Source organism: Dermacentor andersoni, chromosome 1 (assembly GCF_023375885.2).
Source record: "Dermacentor andersoni chromosome 1, qqDerAnde1_hic_scaffold, whole genome shotgun sequence".
Classification (NCBI taxonomy): domain Eukaryota; kingdom Metazoa; phylum Arthropoda; class Arachnida; order Ixodida; family Ixodidae; genus Dermacentor; species Dermacentor andersoni.
Genome location: NC_092814.1, coordinates 177,013,623 through 177,031,336, shown reverse-complemented (window position 1 = coordinate 177,031,336; position 17,714 = coordinate 177,013,623). Strand labels below are relative to the sequence as shown.

Below are 17,714 nucleotides of genomic sequence, written 5' to 3'. Positions count from 1 at the left end.
TTGATGGTAACTTTAAAATCCCCGCAGATTCTGACACTGCCATCTCGCTTGAGGACTGGCACGATGGGAGCGGCCCATTCAGATGTCTTTACGGGCACCAGGATGCCCTCTCGCTGCAACCGTTGCAGCTCCTGGGTAACCCCGTCCTTCAGGGCGAACGGCAGTGGGCGAGGCTTGAAAAAACGTGGCCGGGCTCCCTCAGGTACATAGATGCCAGCTGTCGTGCCGGCAAATGTGCCCACCCCTGGCTGGAACAGGGACTTGAACTGGGTCAGGAGGCTGGGGACGTCTTGCACCACATGCAGGCTGGCTTTCTGGTACTGTGGCAGACGAACGCCCAATGCATGAATCCAGTTTCGGCCCAGCAGCGTCGGCGACGACCCCTTCGTTAAGTAAAGGGGAAGGGTTGCCTCCCTGTCGCCAAAGCGAACGCTGACCTGTGCCTGACCCTGGACCTGGGAGAGTTGCCCGGAGTAGCTGCGCAGCATCACGCCCGAAGCCTCGACGGACACGCCGGGGAAAGTCCGCTTGAAGAGCTTCCCGGCCATTACAGACACGCTGGCCCCCGTGTCCAGCTCCATGGAAATAGGGTGCCCGCATATTTCGACGGTCAGCATGTATGGCGGCACAGACGACGGTACAAAGCCTGTGTGCCACATGTCGAAAATCGGCGGGTCCTCGGCCACGACGTGGAGCCTGGCCGCGGAAGAGCTTGAGCTTGCTGCCGCATGCCTCCGCCGCGTACCCTTGCGACGGCTACCCTGGCCGCGGGCTTGTGTTGTACCTGGGCTTGAATCCGGCTGCTGCTTGCTGTTCGTCCTCCCACTTCGGCATACACGTGCCAGGTGCCCAGTTTTCCCGCACGTAAAGCATTGTGCTTGAGAGAACTGGCACTGTGAAGGGGAGTGGGCACCACCACAGCGACCGCAGGTACTGCCCTTTGTCGCGAATTTGTTGACCGCCGCTTCCGTCGACGGTGAGCCAGTCGCACGGGAAATCTCGCCGGCGTCCTTGGCGGCAGCTTCCATTGCCAGAGCTGCCTTCACGGCGTCGTCCAGCGACGGGTCGGGAAGCTCCAGGAGTCGCGTCTGCATGGCGGGGTTGTTGATACCGCAGACGAAACGGTCCCGGAGCAGCGAGTCCAGTTGGTCCCCGAAGGCGCAGGCACTCGCTAACCCTCGTAGCGCAGCAACGAATTGCCCGAGGGTCTCTCCTTCCCGGCGGCTCCGGTTGTTGAAGCGGAAACGCTCCATTAGCGTGGACGGTGCTGGGTTAAAATGCGAGCGCAGTATGGCAAGCAGCTCACCCAGCGTCTTAACGTGCGGCGTGGCTGGCTTCAGAAGGTCGAGCAAGAGGCTGAAGACGCGGGTCCCGCAGCTGGCCAGGAAAATGTCCCGCTGTTTGGCCTCGGGTGTGTCATTTGCCCGGAAGAACACGTGGACTTGCTCCTCGTAAATTTGCCAGGCGGACCCATCTCCCTCGAACGGCTCGAGCCTTCCGTACAGCGGCATGGCGACAGCAACGGGGGGCGGTGTTTCGCCGCTCGCGGCGGCGTGGGACGCTCCGTAGGTACTTGTCGCCAGCTTCTTCGCCAGAGTCACGAGGATCCCATCCTCGTCGCCAGAGTCACACGGATCCCATCCTCGTCGCCAGTGTCACAATCCACCCCGGGTCGTGAACAAGGGAGGGCTTCTCAGCGTGGTGGTGCTGAAAGATTACTGACCGGCGAGCTGCCGTGCTCGTCGGTGTTTATTGTGGTGCGGGTGACCACTGTTGCCTGCCGAGCTTTAGCAGGCCACCGAGCTTGGCGGGTGAACCAAGATTATGTCCGAGGGGGCGTCACCTACTTGCTACAGAGCGCTTGATGGACACAGTTCTGCGCGGCTTGAAGTGGCACGCGCGCTTGTGTTATCTTGACGACGTTGTTTTTGCTCCTGACTTCACCGCGCACCTTCAACGGCTCCGGTCTGTTTTAACGTGTTTAACAAACGCACGGCTACAAATAAACCTCAAGAAGTGCCGATTTGCTGCTCGGCAGCTGACAATTCTAGGTTACATCGTATCCAAGGATGGAATTCTCCCTGTTCCAGCCAAACTTCGGGCCGTCGCCGAATTCCCTAAGTCAACGCCCGTGAAAGAATTGCGCAATTTCATCTGTCTGTGTTCCTTCAATCTAAGAAAAAAAGGAGTGACCCTTGTTCCATTAAGGGAGAAACGGCGATGTCCCGTATGTTCATCTTTAAATGGAGCAAATTTCCTCACTCATGCATGGGAGCGACGGTTACTCCCTCTCCAAAACCAACATGGCCGATTCCAGGCAAGCGAAGCGATGGATGCAGCTAGGCTTACGAACTGTGCTGGTTCGCAGCTGAAAATCAACGAGCGCGTCATAAGCATAGTGTATGTTACTGATATTTGCAAACCAGAAAAAAAAAGACAATCTCGCTAAGCTTGACTTTGGCCCTTACAAGGAACCATGTGCAAGTACGACACGATTTTGTAGCGATGCCGTCCGCTCGACTGCCACACTTATCACCCACCCTTGACGGCCAGCTGATCATGTTCATAAAGCGGACGGAGCGTCGCTCTAACCACTGTCGAAGCGCGAGAAGGAATAGCATCGCTAGAACACCGTGGCGTTGAACTAACGTAAACATAAGGCTATCCACACATCAATCCGTCACACACACACACACACACACACACGCTTATGTAAACAATGCACGTAGCGCCAGCTGGAGAGGCTTCAAATTACTGAACCGTATAGTTACTGCGCGGCCCGATAGATGGTGCCAAAAGCTGACAAAAAAAATGCCCACATTTTATTTTGCATTTTCCGTTCGGCAAGGTCCCACCAGAGGAACAAACAACATTTTCACAGTCATACTATGCACAACAGAGCAACACGGAGCACTATCACACATACTGCGCAGAACAGAGCACCCACGACACACAACACATACACAACACTGCTCGAGCTGTCTACATCCATATGCCTTGGAACCTTCGTATATAGCCACATTATTTCAACCGCATAGTAGTGCCAGTGTGTGACTCTGTATACGTACTTCAGCAATAAATTTCGATAGAATACTTCTTTGGGCATAGTCAACAGAGAGACACGGCAAATCCAGAAAAAGCTGTTAATATAAAACCGCAATATAATGAATGCTTTTGACAAGCGACTTTCAATAATCAACACGGTGGCGACGGCAATCTAAGCCTTTCCTTTGGAAGCCGTAGCGGATGGCGCTTCAAGTACAGCTGACGTTTACAAAATATATTCTGTTGAGATCGCTTCAACGTTTTCTACCTAATTTCATACAGAAATGGCAAACAATCTGATATCCACCGCGTCCGTACGCCGCTGCAAAGCGGGTACGTGCGAGCCGGCGCGCGGTGTGGCGGCGAATCCAGCGGCCATATTTGAGGCCGTGCGTATAGTGTAGGGATGAATCTCACCGGGACGCTGAAGCCACCGCTTTCGAGCAAGCCTTCGAAATCATGTTTTGCCTTCCTGTCCACAGGCTAAAAGTATTCTGTAACGTCGAGGACGTCGTTCGCTGCTACACGCTGAGCAGCTGCGTGCGATTTGTAAGGATACTGGAGGAGAGCGGTCGTAAATACTAGCATTGCATCAAAGGAGGCTATGATACAAGTTACTCGCCGTGATGTTAGGATACTACTACTACTACATACGAGAACCAAAGATTACTCACCGCGGTTGGCGTGACTGGCCCCGCTCACCATTGACGATATCAGAAGGCTAACTGCTGGTGTCTGTTGTGTTATATCCATCTCTAGGAGAGTCTTGATAACGAAGATTGTTGCGATACAGTCTACTAGGCTACAACTACTATAACCATAGCGTAAATACAGTGGCTGGAGCGTAACCGTCGCGACAAGTGACCGGCAAGGATAGCTCTGACTTTGGTGTATGCCGTCTCTCTCCGAGCTCTTCTACTGCAAAGCTGTGTCTGCCGCCGTGGTAGTCGTGCTTTCTTCTAGAACGAGGGTGGTTTCGCTTCGTACCGACGTTCGAGTTCGACACTGCCCTGCAGCTTTCTATAATCCCGACACTCGACACAGTGCACAACGCTGCCGTGCCCATGTGTGTCCTTAGCTTGGTCTCCCGTTCAAGTCTGGGCATATCCGTTTGTCCCGTACCCTTGTGCCTTTCATTACGCTTTTCGTACTTTGTAGTTTCAATTATCTCTTTACATGCTATCTTCGAGAGTCTTCACAGACGCCGACATCCGTATGTGCGAAACTGCAACGCGGAAGTCAGCAATTTGTAAAAGCTTTTTTTCGAATTTATTTTCTGGATACTTTCTGTTTGAACGTTTGCTTGTACCCCACCTTTTGGGAAATACATCTTCTATTGTTGGTCGGTGCTTCCTGTCTGTATTGTCGTGCGCGCTACACGATATATCACGGAGAAGCCGCCGCTAGCGGGTGGAGATCGACGCAGACGAGCCGGCACGCAAGTGACACTGGATATACAGCTGTATATCTGGTTGCATGGTGCGCTCGAGCGCCTCGTCGCTCAGGCGGCAGGTTGCTCTGGCGGCGGTTTGTGTTCGAGCTGTGGATTTGACGGCGTCGCTTGCGGCGGTGATGCCCTCACACCGCCCAGCTACGTGCCGACGGCGTGAGCAAACGCATTTTGCTTTCGCTTCGAAGCCGTCGCGGATGGTGCTTCATAACGGCCACAAATGCATACATTTGAGATAGCTTATCCTTCTGCTAATCCTAATTTCAAGCGCCAAACGAGACAGGTTGGCTGATATCTGCGGTGTCTAGGCCGAGATGCCTGAATACGGGCTTGTCTCGCTGTGAATCAGCAGCCAGGCGTTCCTTTGAGTTGAACTATTCTCGTATCGCAGCTCCCGTTCGAGCTAGAGGTTTGACACTGGTGGTTGCTTGTCATGAAAGGTTTAGACCTCAGGTTATGCTACTGAACATACTTTCCGCCGAAAAGAGGTTATTGTAGCCGATGTTCGGGTCACCGGCGGCGGTGACGCAAGATACGCACCCATGGGGGTGCGCGCTCCTTCCCTTTCGCTTGCCACAAGAGGGCGCGACATGTGAAGTGCGTGTGAAGGAGGAACTCGCCGGCCTGAAAGAGGAAAACGGCTAGTTGCTGCTTTTTCACTCTCTTTTAACGCGACAGCGTTAAGGAGCTCGTGTCGCAGAAAAGTCGGTGTCGTCGGTGTCGGCGTCCGCGGCGTTGGCCGTGAGCGAAAAATCCCAGCAGGTAATTCATAAATAAAAACAACCTGCAACATGGGCTGCGTGGGCATCGAACCAGGGTCTCCGGAGTGTGAGGCGGAGACGCTACCACTCAGCCACGAGTTCGATGCTTCAAAGCGGTACAAAAGCGCCTCTAGTGAATGCGGTGTTGTCTTAGAAACGTGCCGTAGAAAGTTGTACTGCGGTGTATATCGGTAATTATGAGCATGTAACTTACAGAAGTCGCAGTTACACGAGTAGCGAGGTGCTTTTCCGCTACATTTCTTCTGCGCTTTCCGCACACGCAGAGCCATCTTGCGGCAAACACAGAAGACCCCCTCCTCTCAATGTATGGCGCTGCCCCGACAGGTGGCGCGCCACGCGCGCATTGGGGCTGTGCAGGGACCGGTGCGAGGCGCGTCGCGGCCCCGACTCCCTCTCCCCTGACGACGCTTCGCCGTGCATTCTCACGGGTTGCAGAATCAAGCGTCCTTCCTTTCTTTAGATCACTATCTATATATCTCTCTGCCCGTGCCGATCACGACGTTTGGTTGGCGTAGATCGATTCCCCCTCCGAGACACCGAGTTCTTTGGTTCGTTCCGCTTGCCCAGGCGCACGTTTCGTTGCCTCGCCGAACGCTGCGTTGCTTGACGCTCACCGCGTGATTGGTGGGTGCAAAGTCCGATGCGGGGCGCCTCGTAAGTGATCGCTGCGCCGTAGAGGATTGTTTTACACCCCTTGCCGGGTCAACGGGAACGCTATCGCGCTTCATTCTTGAAGGCGAAGTTTAAGCGTCCTCCAATTTTTTTTAAGGGTATACTTCAGACGCTTCATTCGCAATTTCGCTGTCATCATATCGCCCCTGACGAACCTGCTTAGAAGCAACGGGCCCCTCACTTCGTGGTCGTCCGAGTGCGACGAGGCCTTCACAAAACTTCGTCGTTTGCTAACGTCCCCGCCAATTTTGCGCCATTACGACCCGACAGCCCCTACCCAGGTGCACACAGATGCAAGCGGTGTTGGCCTCGGCGCTGTTCTTGCCCAGCACAGACAGGGGTTTCCTGAATATGTCATGGCTTATGCAGGTATTACACTTACGAAAGCTGAGACCAATTACACTGTAAAAGAAAAAGAATGCCTGGCCATCATCTGTGCTCTCACCAAGTTCAGGCCTTATTTGTAAGGCCGTCCATTTGATATAGTCACGGATCACCATGCCCTATGTTGGCTGTCGTTTTTGAAAGCTCCCCCAAGCCGTTTTTCCCGATGGGCACTTCGCCTTCACTATCCTACTTTACCGTTCCTTCGCTGGACCTTACCACCATCGCGTCTGAGCAGCGCAAGGACCATTGGATTACCTCTCTTAGACTTGCTTTCTGGCTCATCAGCACCCCCAAACACTCGCACGCTGCGTCGTCAAGCTCACCATTTTGCCATTCGTGACAACCTGCTTCACCGACGCAATTATAACCCCGACGGGCACCAGTGGTTGTTAGTAGTACCTCGCAGTCTCCGTTCCGACATATGCACGGCTTTCCACGCCGATCTACAGTGTGCACAGTCGGGAGTCGGACTACTGGCGAGGGATGTACAGCGACGTTCAGAAGTATGTTCGTTCTTTCCCCGATTGCCAACGCCGGAAATCTCCACCCATCCTCTCGCCAGCCGATCTGCAACCTTTACCTTACCCTACCTGGCCGTTTGGGTGCGTCAGCATCTATCTGTATGGGCTCCTTCCCCAGACATCGGCTGAAAACCGCTAGGCCATTGTGGCGGTTGACTACCTCATGCTGTACGCCGAAACTGCGACCCTCCCGGTAGCTACAGCGCACGATGTTGCCTACTTCCTGCTTCATCGATTCATCTTGCGTCTTGGACCACCTGAGGAGCTGCTCAGTGATCGCAGACGTGTCTTCCTATCCGAAGTATTGAAGTCATTCTTAAAGAGAGTCACGTTGTTCATCGCACTACTGCGAACCATCCTCAAACGAATGGCCTTACAGAACGCTTCAACCGTACGCTCGGCAACGTGCTTGCATGTACGTCACCCCCGACCACACAAATTGGGACGTCATTCTGCCCTTCGTGACCTATGCGTACAACACCGCTACTCAGAGCACCACCGGCTTTACACCCTTTTTGTTACTATGCGGTAGGCACCCGTCGCACACCATCGACAGAATTCTACCACACCGGCCGGATGCATCTGATGTGCGCCCATTTCTGCCACAGCACGTGCCTTTACCTCCAATGACTAAGAGCACCAGAAGAGCACTCGCGGTGACACCACCTCTGCACCCACCTTCATTCCTGGAGGGCTTGTGTGGCTTTCCGTTCCTTCCGCTGCAACTGGGCTATCTTCAAAACTACTGCCCAAGTATGAAGGGCCATATGCCGTATCGTCGAGCGCGCATCCCCCGTTGACTACGCGATCAAACCCATTGAACCATGTTCGGACTTGCGCAGTCGTGGACGAGACATTGTCAACGTCGAACGCCTCAAGTCGTACAGTCATATTGAGGAGCTGTTAGGTAGCCGGACGGCTCCCTTTTCCTTTCCGGGGGTAACTGTAGCGAAGAAGAGGAACACTATAGTGGGCCATCCTCTCATCCAGCACTCTCCGGGTCAAGCTCTCCAGCACTGTTCTCGAGGAACGCCGCTCGTGCTGAGTCCGTGCACTGCGCTGACGGTCGGCCCAACCGCTGGTGGCTAATAAACACCTTTAGAATCTTGATATCACGGCTCTTTTTATGACCACACTATGATCAGGAGACTATTACAGCCGTTCACCTAACCTGTTAATATTACATTTAATCAGGCCAACGGGTGTGCTCTTTCGATGAAGCGGCCCGTGTTCTTTACCACAAGTACCCACGACAGATATCTATGGCCTTTCCTCAGCCTTTGGCCCTATACTCGCATTCCAAGGGGCAGTACTTTCGCGTGCTTTTACGAAATCCCGGACGTATCCCCTTTCCGCATGCTCCACGACGACGTGGCGAGACGCGCGTGATTACCTGCACAATGTGGTACCTGGTGTGACTCTTCTGCTGCTCGTTGTACGTCTTCACTTCCATCGTTTTGAAGCCGTAACCGTTGCCGGTCCCCGTGCATCCTCCACGCACCGCTCGAAGCGCGATGGTTTCTCGACGACACGAGCTGAGGATGGCCTGTATGTCTCTCCTGCGGGGCACACGAATGGCGGAAAAGCGAACGATCAAATCAAATGCGTCCATTTCACATTCCTTCCTTGTTCTGCAGTGTGCCATATTACTGTAGGAGAGGATCCGCCACGTTACTGTCAATTTTCCCTCGCACACACCTGCCAACCTTAGCATATATATATATATATATATATATATATATATATATATATATATATATATATATATATACTGCAGTAGAAGACAATAAATACTACAATTTGATTAAATATATCACAAATCGTTTGATTACTCAACATGGTTTTGGTTATAAAGGATTCTCCGATTTTTTTCTGGACGCTCTGCACTGGCACTGTGCTCTGTTGTCGCAGCAGTGCTCCCAAACGTTGCGCGTACAAACGAACATAGCATTTAGCAGTGTGTGCTGCCGCTTAAAAGGCAACAGGGCAACCGTTATAGCAGCCCAGTTGCACTGCTATAACGGTACGTTTGGGAGCACTGCAATCACGGCGCGCAAGCGGGTATGCCACGTGGGGTTTATTTTTATTGCTATTTTGCGGGCAGCTAGAGTAAGCGGAAAAACACTAATAGTTAATAGAAAGTTGTAAACTTTTTAATCGGACGTTTTGCAAACCGCTCTACAACTTTCTAACTGGATTTTTACACCTGGAAATTACAAAATTCTAACTGGAATTCAGAATTTGGTTAATTATGGTTCACTAATTATGCAATTAAGCAGGATACGAAAAACAGTGTGATTTAATACATACGATAGTCAGCAACGTGCATTTGGTGGCATCGTCTTAGAGTGCATCAGCATATTTTTAAACCCTGGCGAGAGTTAGCTTGGGCGCGCTGTCTACAAGCCCGAAATTACAATTGGCGTGCACAGCGTCGGCAAGACAGAGAGTCGGACAAGACAGCGTCATCCTCCTAAAGCCTGAACGCTCAGCCTCCACTGCTTCTTTCTCAGCGCCCGCATCTTCCAGAACGCGCGTCCCACCCGTAACTTCTTTCTTGACGGTGGCTAATGAGAGCTATTAGCAATATAAGCTTATAAATGTGGCCGTCTAAGCTTATAAATATACTTGTGCAAAAGTAGTTGTTCATTTAGGTATATTCCGAGATATGTTGTGTGTGTTACTCTTTCAAGCGGCGAATGATCAAATAACAAGCTACCTGTATATATATGTACGACGCGGTAAATGTGGCGTTCTGCCTATAGGGCATTACTTTCGCATTTACCGCTAAATCGCCACTGACAATTTCTTTTCCTTTTTTTTGCATTCTATGTACTTTTCTTTCCATGACCTCCTGACTTATTTTTACCCTTTCAACAGTGACAGCCTAACTGTGTTTAATTGTAGGTACATTGAATAACTATCGCGAGAATACGCCCGACATCTACTGCAGCGATCTAAGTAAACATGACGCTATGCGTACAAGCTCACAAGTTTAGTGTACTCTATGCCGCACATACCGTAGGGGTTCCTAACTGCGACATTCTCGGCGTGAGCCGCTCCCATGGTCTTCATCGTGACCTTCAAGAACCTGCCAAGCCAGTGCTGCTTCTGGAATTGTTTCATAGATGGCGGGCCCTTTCCACAATGTCTTGGGAGCCTTCATAATCGCGCCTACGAGTATGGGGGCGTACGAAGGCTCCCTAACGAAGTCCGTACAGTTGCAGACACTGATACTAAGGAATCCGACGCAAAAAAAAAAAAAAAAATATTGCAGTACAGAACGATTCTGACAATTATTGGGGGCGAGGAGTTACGCATCGCCATATGTCGGAAGCGCCTCTCTTGCGCAGTATGAGGGATCACGGCGCGCTACTCACAGGTTTGGCTTACGGCGCTCAATAAAAACACCACGCGGCAGCCCTCCTGGACATTTCTGTAAGTAGTCTCAAAACGAGGCAAGTTTTTTTACTGTACACATAATAATCTTGGGCAAACTGAAACTACACAATGGTTTACAGACGCTATGGGCGTCTTGCGCTGGAGTTTGAGGCATAGCAGCGGCGCCTGGTGGCGGCGCGGGAAACGACATCTGGGTCGTACCAGCTTGGGTCGTATTGAGCCCTGGATGTTGCGAAGCACGTTTCTAGGCCGAGTTTTGCGTCGATTCGCACTTTTTTCTGCCCTGTTACGAGTGCGAAAAGGCTCGTCACTTCTCACAGACCACTCTGCGAGCTAGCCGCAGCCTATAGTTTCACGAAAACGGACTCTCCGTGAGACGTAATGCTGGAAGCAGAAGGAATCGACGACACCGATCCGGAGGGTCCTAGCTCAGCATCGAAAAAGCGTCACCATCGATACTGTTGCGTCGTGGGCTGCCATGAACAAGAAGGCCTGAATCCCAACATCCGATTCTATCGTTTCCCTTCAAAGCCTCACGAAGCGGAGCGTCGGGCGCGCTGGATAACTGCAGTTCGTCGCGCTGGGTAAGCGAAACTTCGCGCCATGCTGACTGCTTCACCTGTCTTGAAGCTTGCTTGACGATAGATCTGCGTTCTAAAATTCGGTCTTTTGCACCTACAGTCCCGACGGCAGACCGACATAGCAGCAGGCATGGCTGGTGATTCACGATTCGAAACCCGGCCACAGTGACAATTAACAATTCGACCGGTGCGAAGTGGTGAAGTGCCCAGGTGTGTGCAATTGACCACAAATGGCCGGGCTGATTCGGTGACAATTCACTACCCCACTACGAGCAGCACAGGTTAGAGAGTTAAATGCGCTCATACTTGACCTCAAGCCAGCATGTTGAGGCAGCGCAGCTAGATAGTATTGAGTACAGCAGATCGATTTTCGAGCGTTGTCATTAAAAGCTACATCAAGCGAGCAGCGCACAAGTTCGCGCTGCAGCGCGATTCGCACGTACGCGCGAGCTCATATGCATTGCATCAGTTATTACCAGTTACTAAAAGGGACAGATGGCCGCTACTACAACGCAGGCATAACTACTTGTTTAGCGACATGCAGTCAACAAAGATTTCAGGAGGCCCGCCGTTTCGCGGCATGTCGAAAGACCGCTGCCGTCGCGGCGCGTACGGTCGTGCGCTCGAGCAGTTCGTACATCGCGGCATGCTGAAAGACCGCTGCCGTTGCGGCGCGTACCGTCGTGTGCGCGAGCAGTTCCGTACATATGATGTCTGCTTATCGCTGCTGTGGATTCATTTATAGCAAGCATTTCCTCGCGTTTGTGCGCCTGATTCTAGCAGCGTGCAAACCTTACCTGAAGTTCCACTTCGTACGCGACTCACTTCACTTGCGATTGACACCGCGCTAAAACTTCGCCGCTTAATTCTTGAACGGCATACACGTATTCGGCACTGCATAATTTCGTGCCTTTACGCAGCGTGCCAACCCTGAAAAAAATCTTCGGCGCCCGATATTCGCTGCAGGCCGTGATACAACACAAGCGAAAGTGGCGGGTCCATATTGTAAACGTGCTTTCCGAAGCAGACGACCGAGCTTGGTACGACCCATTTTAGGACAGAGGGCGCTTTTTAGCACCTTTTTCGCAGCGCCCCCTCGGCAATGCAAGAGCCCCATGTCTTTACCGAATACGTACAGTGAACGCCACTGCGCGCGGTCGCCGCGATGGAGTCTCCCGAACCGGCTTCTTGCGTGAAAGGTAGACAAATGCTGTCAGCAAGCTACGTGAAATATGTTCTTATAGTGGGCTGTCTGCATAACTAAATAGAGTATAACAGAATGAGGCCTCCATGCAGCGATCGCACGGGTTCGCGGTGACCGACTACGCGCCTGCATCTATGGTTCCCTTTTGCTGCGAGAGCGTTTTCGCATCGTGATCTGAGCTTTAGACAGCTGCATATGAGCATTTGACAGCACACAGGAAATCAGTGTTGCGTGGAAAATATCAGAGCTGTTCAAAATTAATTTCGTTATACCTATAGAAGTTCGACACCTACCAGGGTGACTTGGGATGTCCCGTCACGATGATTGAATCTTCTTTATTTCTAAGGTCTTGGACATTTAAATACCATTATTTCTCAAGTTGTCTCACACTGCATGTTTATCGGTCTTCTCAGCGAGCAATTACCCGCTGCTCCGTTTGTTTAATCCAGTAAATTTCATTGTTTGGTGCTACACAAGCGTGAGCGTATGTCATGCCTCTTTTTATGTGATTTTTATGGTTCCATTTCCATTACTGTGAACTTGCCAGTATCCAGCATCAACAAGTCAATAGGCAAAAACTTCATGACATTAGCCCGGCAGCGTGCTCGCGCTTTCTGCTACTCACCGAACATCGTAGCCCCGACGCCGTATTAGAAATCTTCCTCGCGTCTGTGCTTGCTGCACACTCGAGTTGTAGCCGATGGCTGCCTGCCGGTTCTAAGTTTCGCGAGCCAAGCTTCACGCAGCTTCTTGTCCTGCGGCTATGTCTGAATAAGGCTGAAACCGGGCTCCGTTGCGTACGTCCGGCACTGCGGCACTGAACAGTATAGCCTACCATGCTGCACGCCTTTAAAGGCGGCCATTACCTATTATAGTGCTTTCAAATGTTATCAAACAGACACCCCCAAGGCGGGAAAGCCTTACCACTTAATCAGAACCGCAGCGCAGGTGGCGCTTTAAACTTTCGTTTTCAGCTCGCTTCAGCGCTTCCGAAGCAGCCGACGCGGCCGCTGTGTCCACGTGATCCCTCATGCCACGTCACGCCGGCGCAGTGGTGCCAGCTTTTCCAGTGGTGGAGCTCGGCCCGAATAGCTTATCATTGTTCTATGGGGGTTCACGATGGAACCGTTTGTGCTCAGCCATATCTATAGATAATCATGAATGGCTGCCTGTTCATTGCAGTGACCTAATCAAATGGTGTGTTAAATAATTATACAATTTGGTTAACAGCTCCTTCACAACATTAATGGCCCCGCTTTGGTGTTGTACTGCAGCAACATGACGCGGGTTATATTCCGGGCAGCGACGGCGGCATTTCCGCGCACATATCCAGTTCGTGGATCTGGACAGATCCACGAAACGTAGCACTGGCGGCGACATCTAAACTGTGACGCGCTAATCCGAAACATGTCGGCCACTGATGGCAGGCATTTTGTGAACGCGCAATCTTATCTGACGACGTAGAAGTTATCGCAGGGATGCCAACTTTCGTGATACTATACGAATAGCGTCACTCACTAGCACGGTGGACGAGGGGTACCCAAAGACAATCGGTTTGTCTCCAAATTATATATGCACACACACACACACACATACACACACACACACACACACACACATATATATATATATATATATATATGGTAAATAGACCCAAGTTTCCTTGAAAATAATCTTCAACGGAGTCTGCACCCTTGTTCAACCTTCTTTCCCACTCTTCGGAGCAACTCTGGAGCTTCTCTTATTAAGTGGCCCCCTGCAAAGTAGTCTCCAACTCGTGCAGAGTAATAAATCTCCTTCTTTTATTTAATTTTGTTCTAAGGGAACTCTGTCCAATGAAAACGGTGCGTGGAGAACGCTAGCATATTACGGAGAGGCTTAATATCACGTCAGAGCAAAGGCAGTATTAGCTGCGGTGTTGTCATCATGGAGAAACCAGACGCCCGCATTTCACAATTTTGCGTATTTCCCTCCCACATCCTTTCTCAGTCGCCTTAACAGCTTCAAGTAAAATTGGTTACTGTCAATCTGTTCAGGAGAAGCAAATTCACGCTGCACAATTCCACAGACGTAATTGAAGAAAAACAAGAAACGATAGTCATCGTCTTTACCCGAACTAGCGCATTTGGGATATTTGTTTTGTTTTATTCGGTGTTGGTGAGGGCGTCCTCAACTGGCTGGAAAGTTGCTTGGTGTCGGAGCCATATCCATAGCACCAGCTTTCCTCTGCCATGACGTTCTTCGAAAGGAGGACTGGGTCACTTCCGATGTGATTTTTTTTTTCAAACCCTGGTGCAAAATCAAACAAATTTATCTTTTTTTGTCTTTTGTGACCAAGAGGGGCGACAAACATTGCGGCAACGCATCTCATGCCGCCCTAATTCCACATTTAAAATTCACTCACACGAGCTCCAATTCACGCCAGCAGCTTCTTAAATATTTTCAATTGTGTAGCGACGACTCTCAAAGGGTTTTTTGTCGAACGTTTCGACGACTTCATAGGTACGACTAGATGAAGGTCAGCTGAAACCAGGATGGTTTTAACACTCATTTCTCCTCTTGAAACCACTAAAAAAATTTACAGGGACGTTTCGCTTTGTGAACGCGAGTGACACGCAAGCGTATAGGTGCTATAGCGCATACAACGTTATCGACCGTCGGTGCGCCTGAACGCCTACACTGCTCGCATCGCAGATCTTATTCAAGACAGGGCTCGCGCGGCCGTGCCATACGCAGCAGCCGTCGGAGTAGAACACCGCCTTGTAAACATTTGCTTATTAACTGAAGTAACTAGCATGGTGTCAGCGCGCACAGGCAAGTATGAACACTTCACATTCGATGACTGCGGACACTTGCTGTCAAAATGCTGGCGAGAGGAATCACGGCAGCAGCAGCGAGCGAAGTGACGCTTCAACGCAAACTGAGGTGTGAGAACACAGCGTACGCATAGCTACGAGCGATCGTAGTACCTAGACTGTGCCCCCAAAGTAGACTGCCTTCCATATAAAGCCCGCGCGACCACGCGCGGCCGAAGCACCACGCTCCGCCTCCTTCCCCTCCTCCGGAGTCATGCGCGCGGCGGGATACAGATACAGATAGATTTATTTATCTCAAAACAAAGTACAGAATGAGAGAGGACGGAAGGGGAAAAGCTGCCAAATGCAGCTTGAGGACCCCCTACGCCCCACAGAGCAGCAGTGTGGTGAAAAACAAAAACAATGCGACAGTTCGCAAAGTATACACAAAAACAGAATTCAAAATCACAGTACTCGAAATCTATTGCATAATTGTGATTTTACACGTAATTTATTACATTATTATGATTTTACACAATTTCTTCGCCAGTTCCCATTACACAATTCTAATGCCAACGTAGACAAACATACAGATAAACATAATTCAAGTCCCCTACAATCCATGGTGAAACATTTACACAGCTGATCTATTCTGTGGAAGGCTGGAAAAGATTTATCAATTCCGTAAAAGTTTGTGTAGACAGCAACCTAACAGAAAAACGATTATCTTCGAGAAAATTTAGGTACCTAAATGCGCGCTGCCCCCCTTACGCACGTGAGATTGAGCCGCCATTGTCGGCTCACCGTCGCACGCTTTCACTCGCACACAAAGCGTACGGCGCGCGAGGACGACAGTGTACGTCAGTATCGCAAGCAATACCTGTAGCAACTGCTAGGGGAGGTCAGCCGGCGGCGTGTTTCAATTTGCGCCCAAGAGCAGTCAGTGCTCGACCGCTGCGCCGCCATGCGCCGCTCGCATGTGGGTACTTCTAGGTACTTTTTTCCACGAAGAGACACGGTGAGCGCCTTAGATCCATCTGAGTATTTGGTGGAACTAGGAAGATGTTACGCCTGGGCGCATAATCTGCCCAGCTAGCTGTCGCTAAGAGAAACTAGCTTTTTCAAAACCTATTTAGAAACCAAAGATGTTTTGAAATAAAAGTTGCGTGCGGAAGCTCATGTAACGCTGGACGAAATTTTTCTTATGGATGCAGGGATAAAGGGACGTGATAAGAAGTAGGCCGTGGTGTGCGAGGCGCTTTGACCTACAAAAGCTGGGATAATCGTGGAGTACGGAGGGTTTCTCGCACCGTGAGTCATATCATCGCTGCAATAAAGCGTTCGTTCCTTCCTTACATCACTATCTCTCTTCCAGCCGAAACAGCAGCAAACCGCAGGCGCCACAAACGACGCATATTAAACAAACTATCGCGCGACTTCCAGGAACAAAAAAATAAAAAAATCACACAGAAACTCCTCTGGGAGTTGTCTAAGCACGCGTAAGCATTGTGCTACTTGCTGACCTCCACGCAGCCCGGTGTCATTACAAATGTTATATAACTTGATTAGGCCAGTGCTCACGACATCGCAGTGGCGACACGAACTGGTGCCGACGGCGGCGCAAAGAGCATTGATGACGCAAGCAAAGTACAGCAGGTGGAGGCGCCAGGGGCGCTGATGACGTTCCAATCATTATAAACCGTTATCGCTCTTTAGCGCCTTATGGATCCGCGTAGAACCATTATAAACCGTGAACGTACTCAGGCGGTGGCTTCGTATGGCACCGCAGCGTGGGCCGCACCGTGAAAGCGATCTGCGATGCCCATAAGGAGTGCTGACTGCTCATAGCTTCGCGGGCTGTGTTCTTGCCGCTTCGTTGGCGTTGAAGCCAGAAGCAGCGCAAAGGCACATTCGCTCGCTGCTGCGGGCGCTATCTCGAAAGTGGCCGTCTTAATACGGGACGGTCGGAGGGATGGTTTTCTAGTTGGGAATAGAAATGCTTGCCCATTCAATTTAAAACTTACCTACACCACCTAAACTCTGCGAATGTGGGCTGGGCTGAGCAGACTGCGTGCCTAGGCACAGCCAGGGACATAAAACCAAATACCTAGAAGGATCTAGAGTGTGTGCCCCGGCGCTTCGGCGAAAAAGTACCTCGAAACGTGGTACGCGCGGGCGGCACATGGCGGCGCAGCGGTCGAGCACTGGGATTGGGCGTAAATAGAAACACGCAACCCGGCGGCGAATTTCCAATTGCTAGTAGGTACAGCGGGGCGTGGCACTTGCGTAGACGACGGACGTTTGCGCGCATGTGCGAGTAATGCCCCAACCACTGGCACGCGTCGGCAAGCTTCGGCGCGCGCCGACAAGCGAACGCTTCGCTTCGCGTTGGGGGGAGGAAGAGGGCACGCAACCACTAGACAGAAGATCCGACGCGCGCCGAAGTTCGCTCCTCGGCTGCGGCGCACTGTTGCTGGACTATTCCGTCTTCATCCGTCAAAGTCCGGCCTAAAACAGCCTGCTGTAAACTAAGCTTGAAACAATAATTTAGTGATCTGTATGTGCTTTTAGATATAAAAAACACGTTTGAATAATGAATATACGCCTGCCGCAACAGTTTGTTTTTATTTTTGAAGTAACAATAATGCACAAAATATCGACATCAGCGCTCGCGCGTCGTCTGTCTGCAAGATCGCTTTGCAAACACCTGCACGACGATGCCATATATCAAAAACTGTTGTACCATTTCATTTTTTGGTAGCTTATTGCACAGCCAACTATGTAAAAATTAGGCATGCAAAGTATAACTGAAAAAAATCTGTGTTGGAAATATTGCCACGTAGTAGTGACGGTAAATAAATAGTGCCGACTCAAT

The 17,714-nt window shown here is 50.9% G+C and overlaps 1 protein-coding gene across 1 annotated transcript in view; it reads right to left on the bottom strand.

The window, feature by feature from the left end:
• Nucleotides 1–17,714, bottom strand: part of LOC129380870 (uncharacterized) — an 85,699-nt gene that overhangs the window by 16,361 nt on the left and 51,624 nt on the right. The window contains exon 9 of the mRNA XM_055063034.2: nt 8,251–8,416. Within this exon, the coding sequence (XP_054919009.1) occupies nt 8,251–8,416 (166 nt within the window). The remainder of the gene's footprint in view (nt 1–8,250; nt 8,417–17,714) is intronic.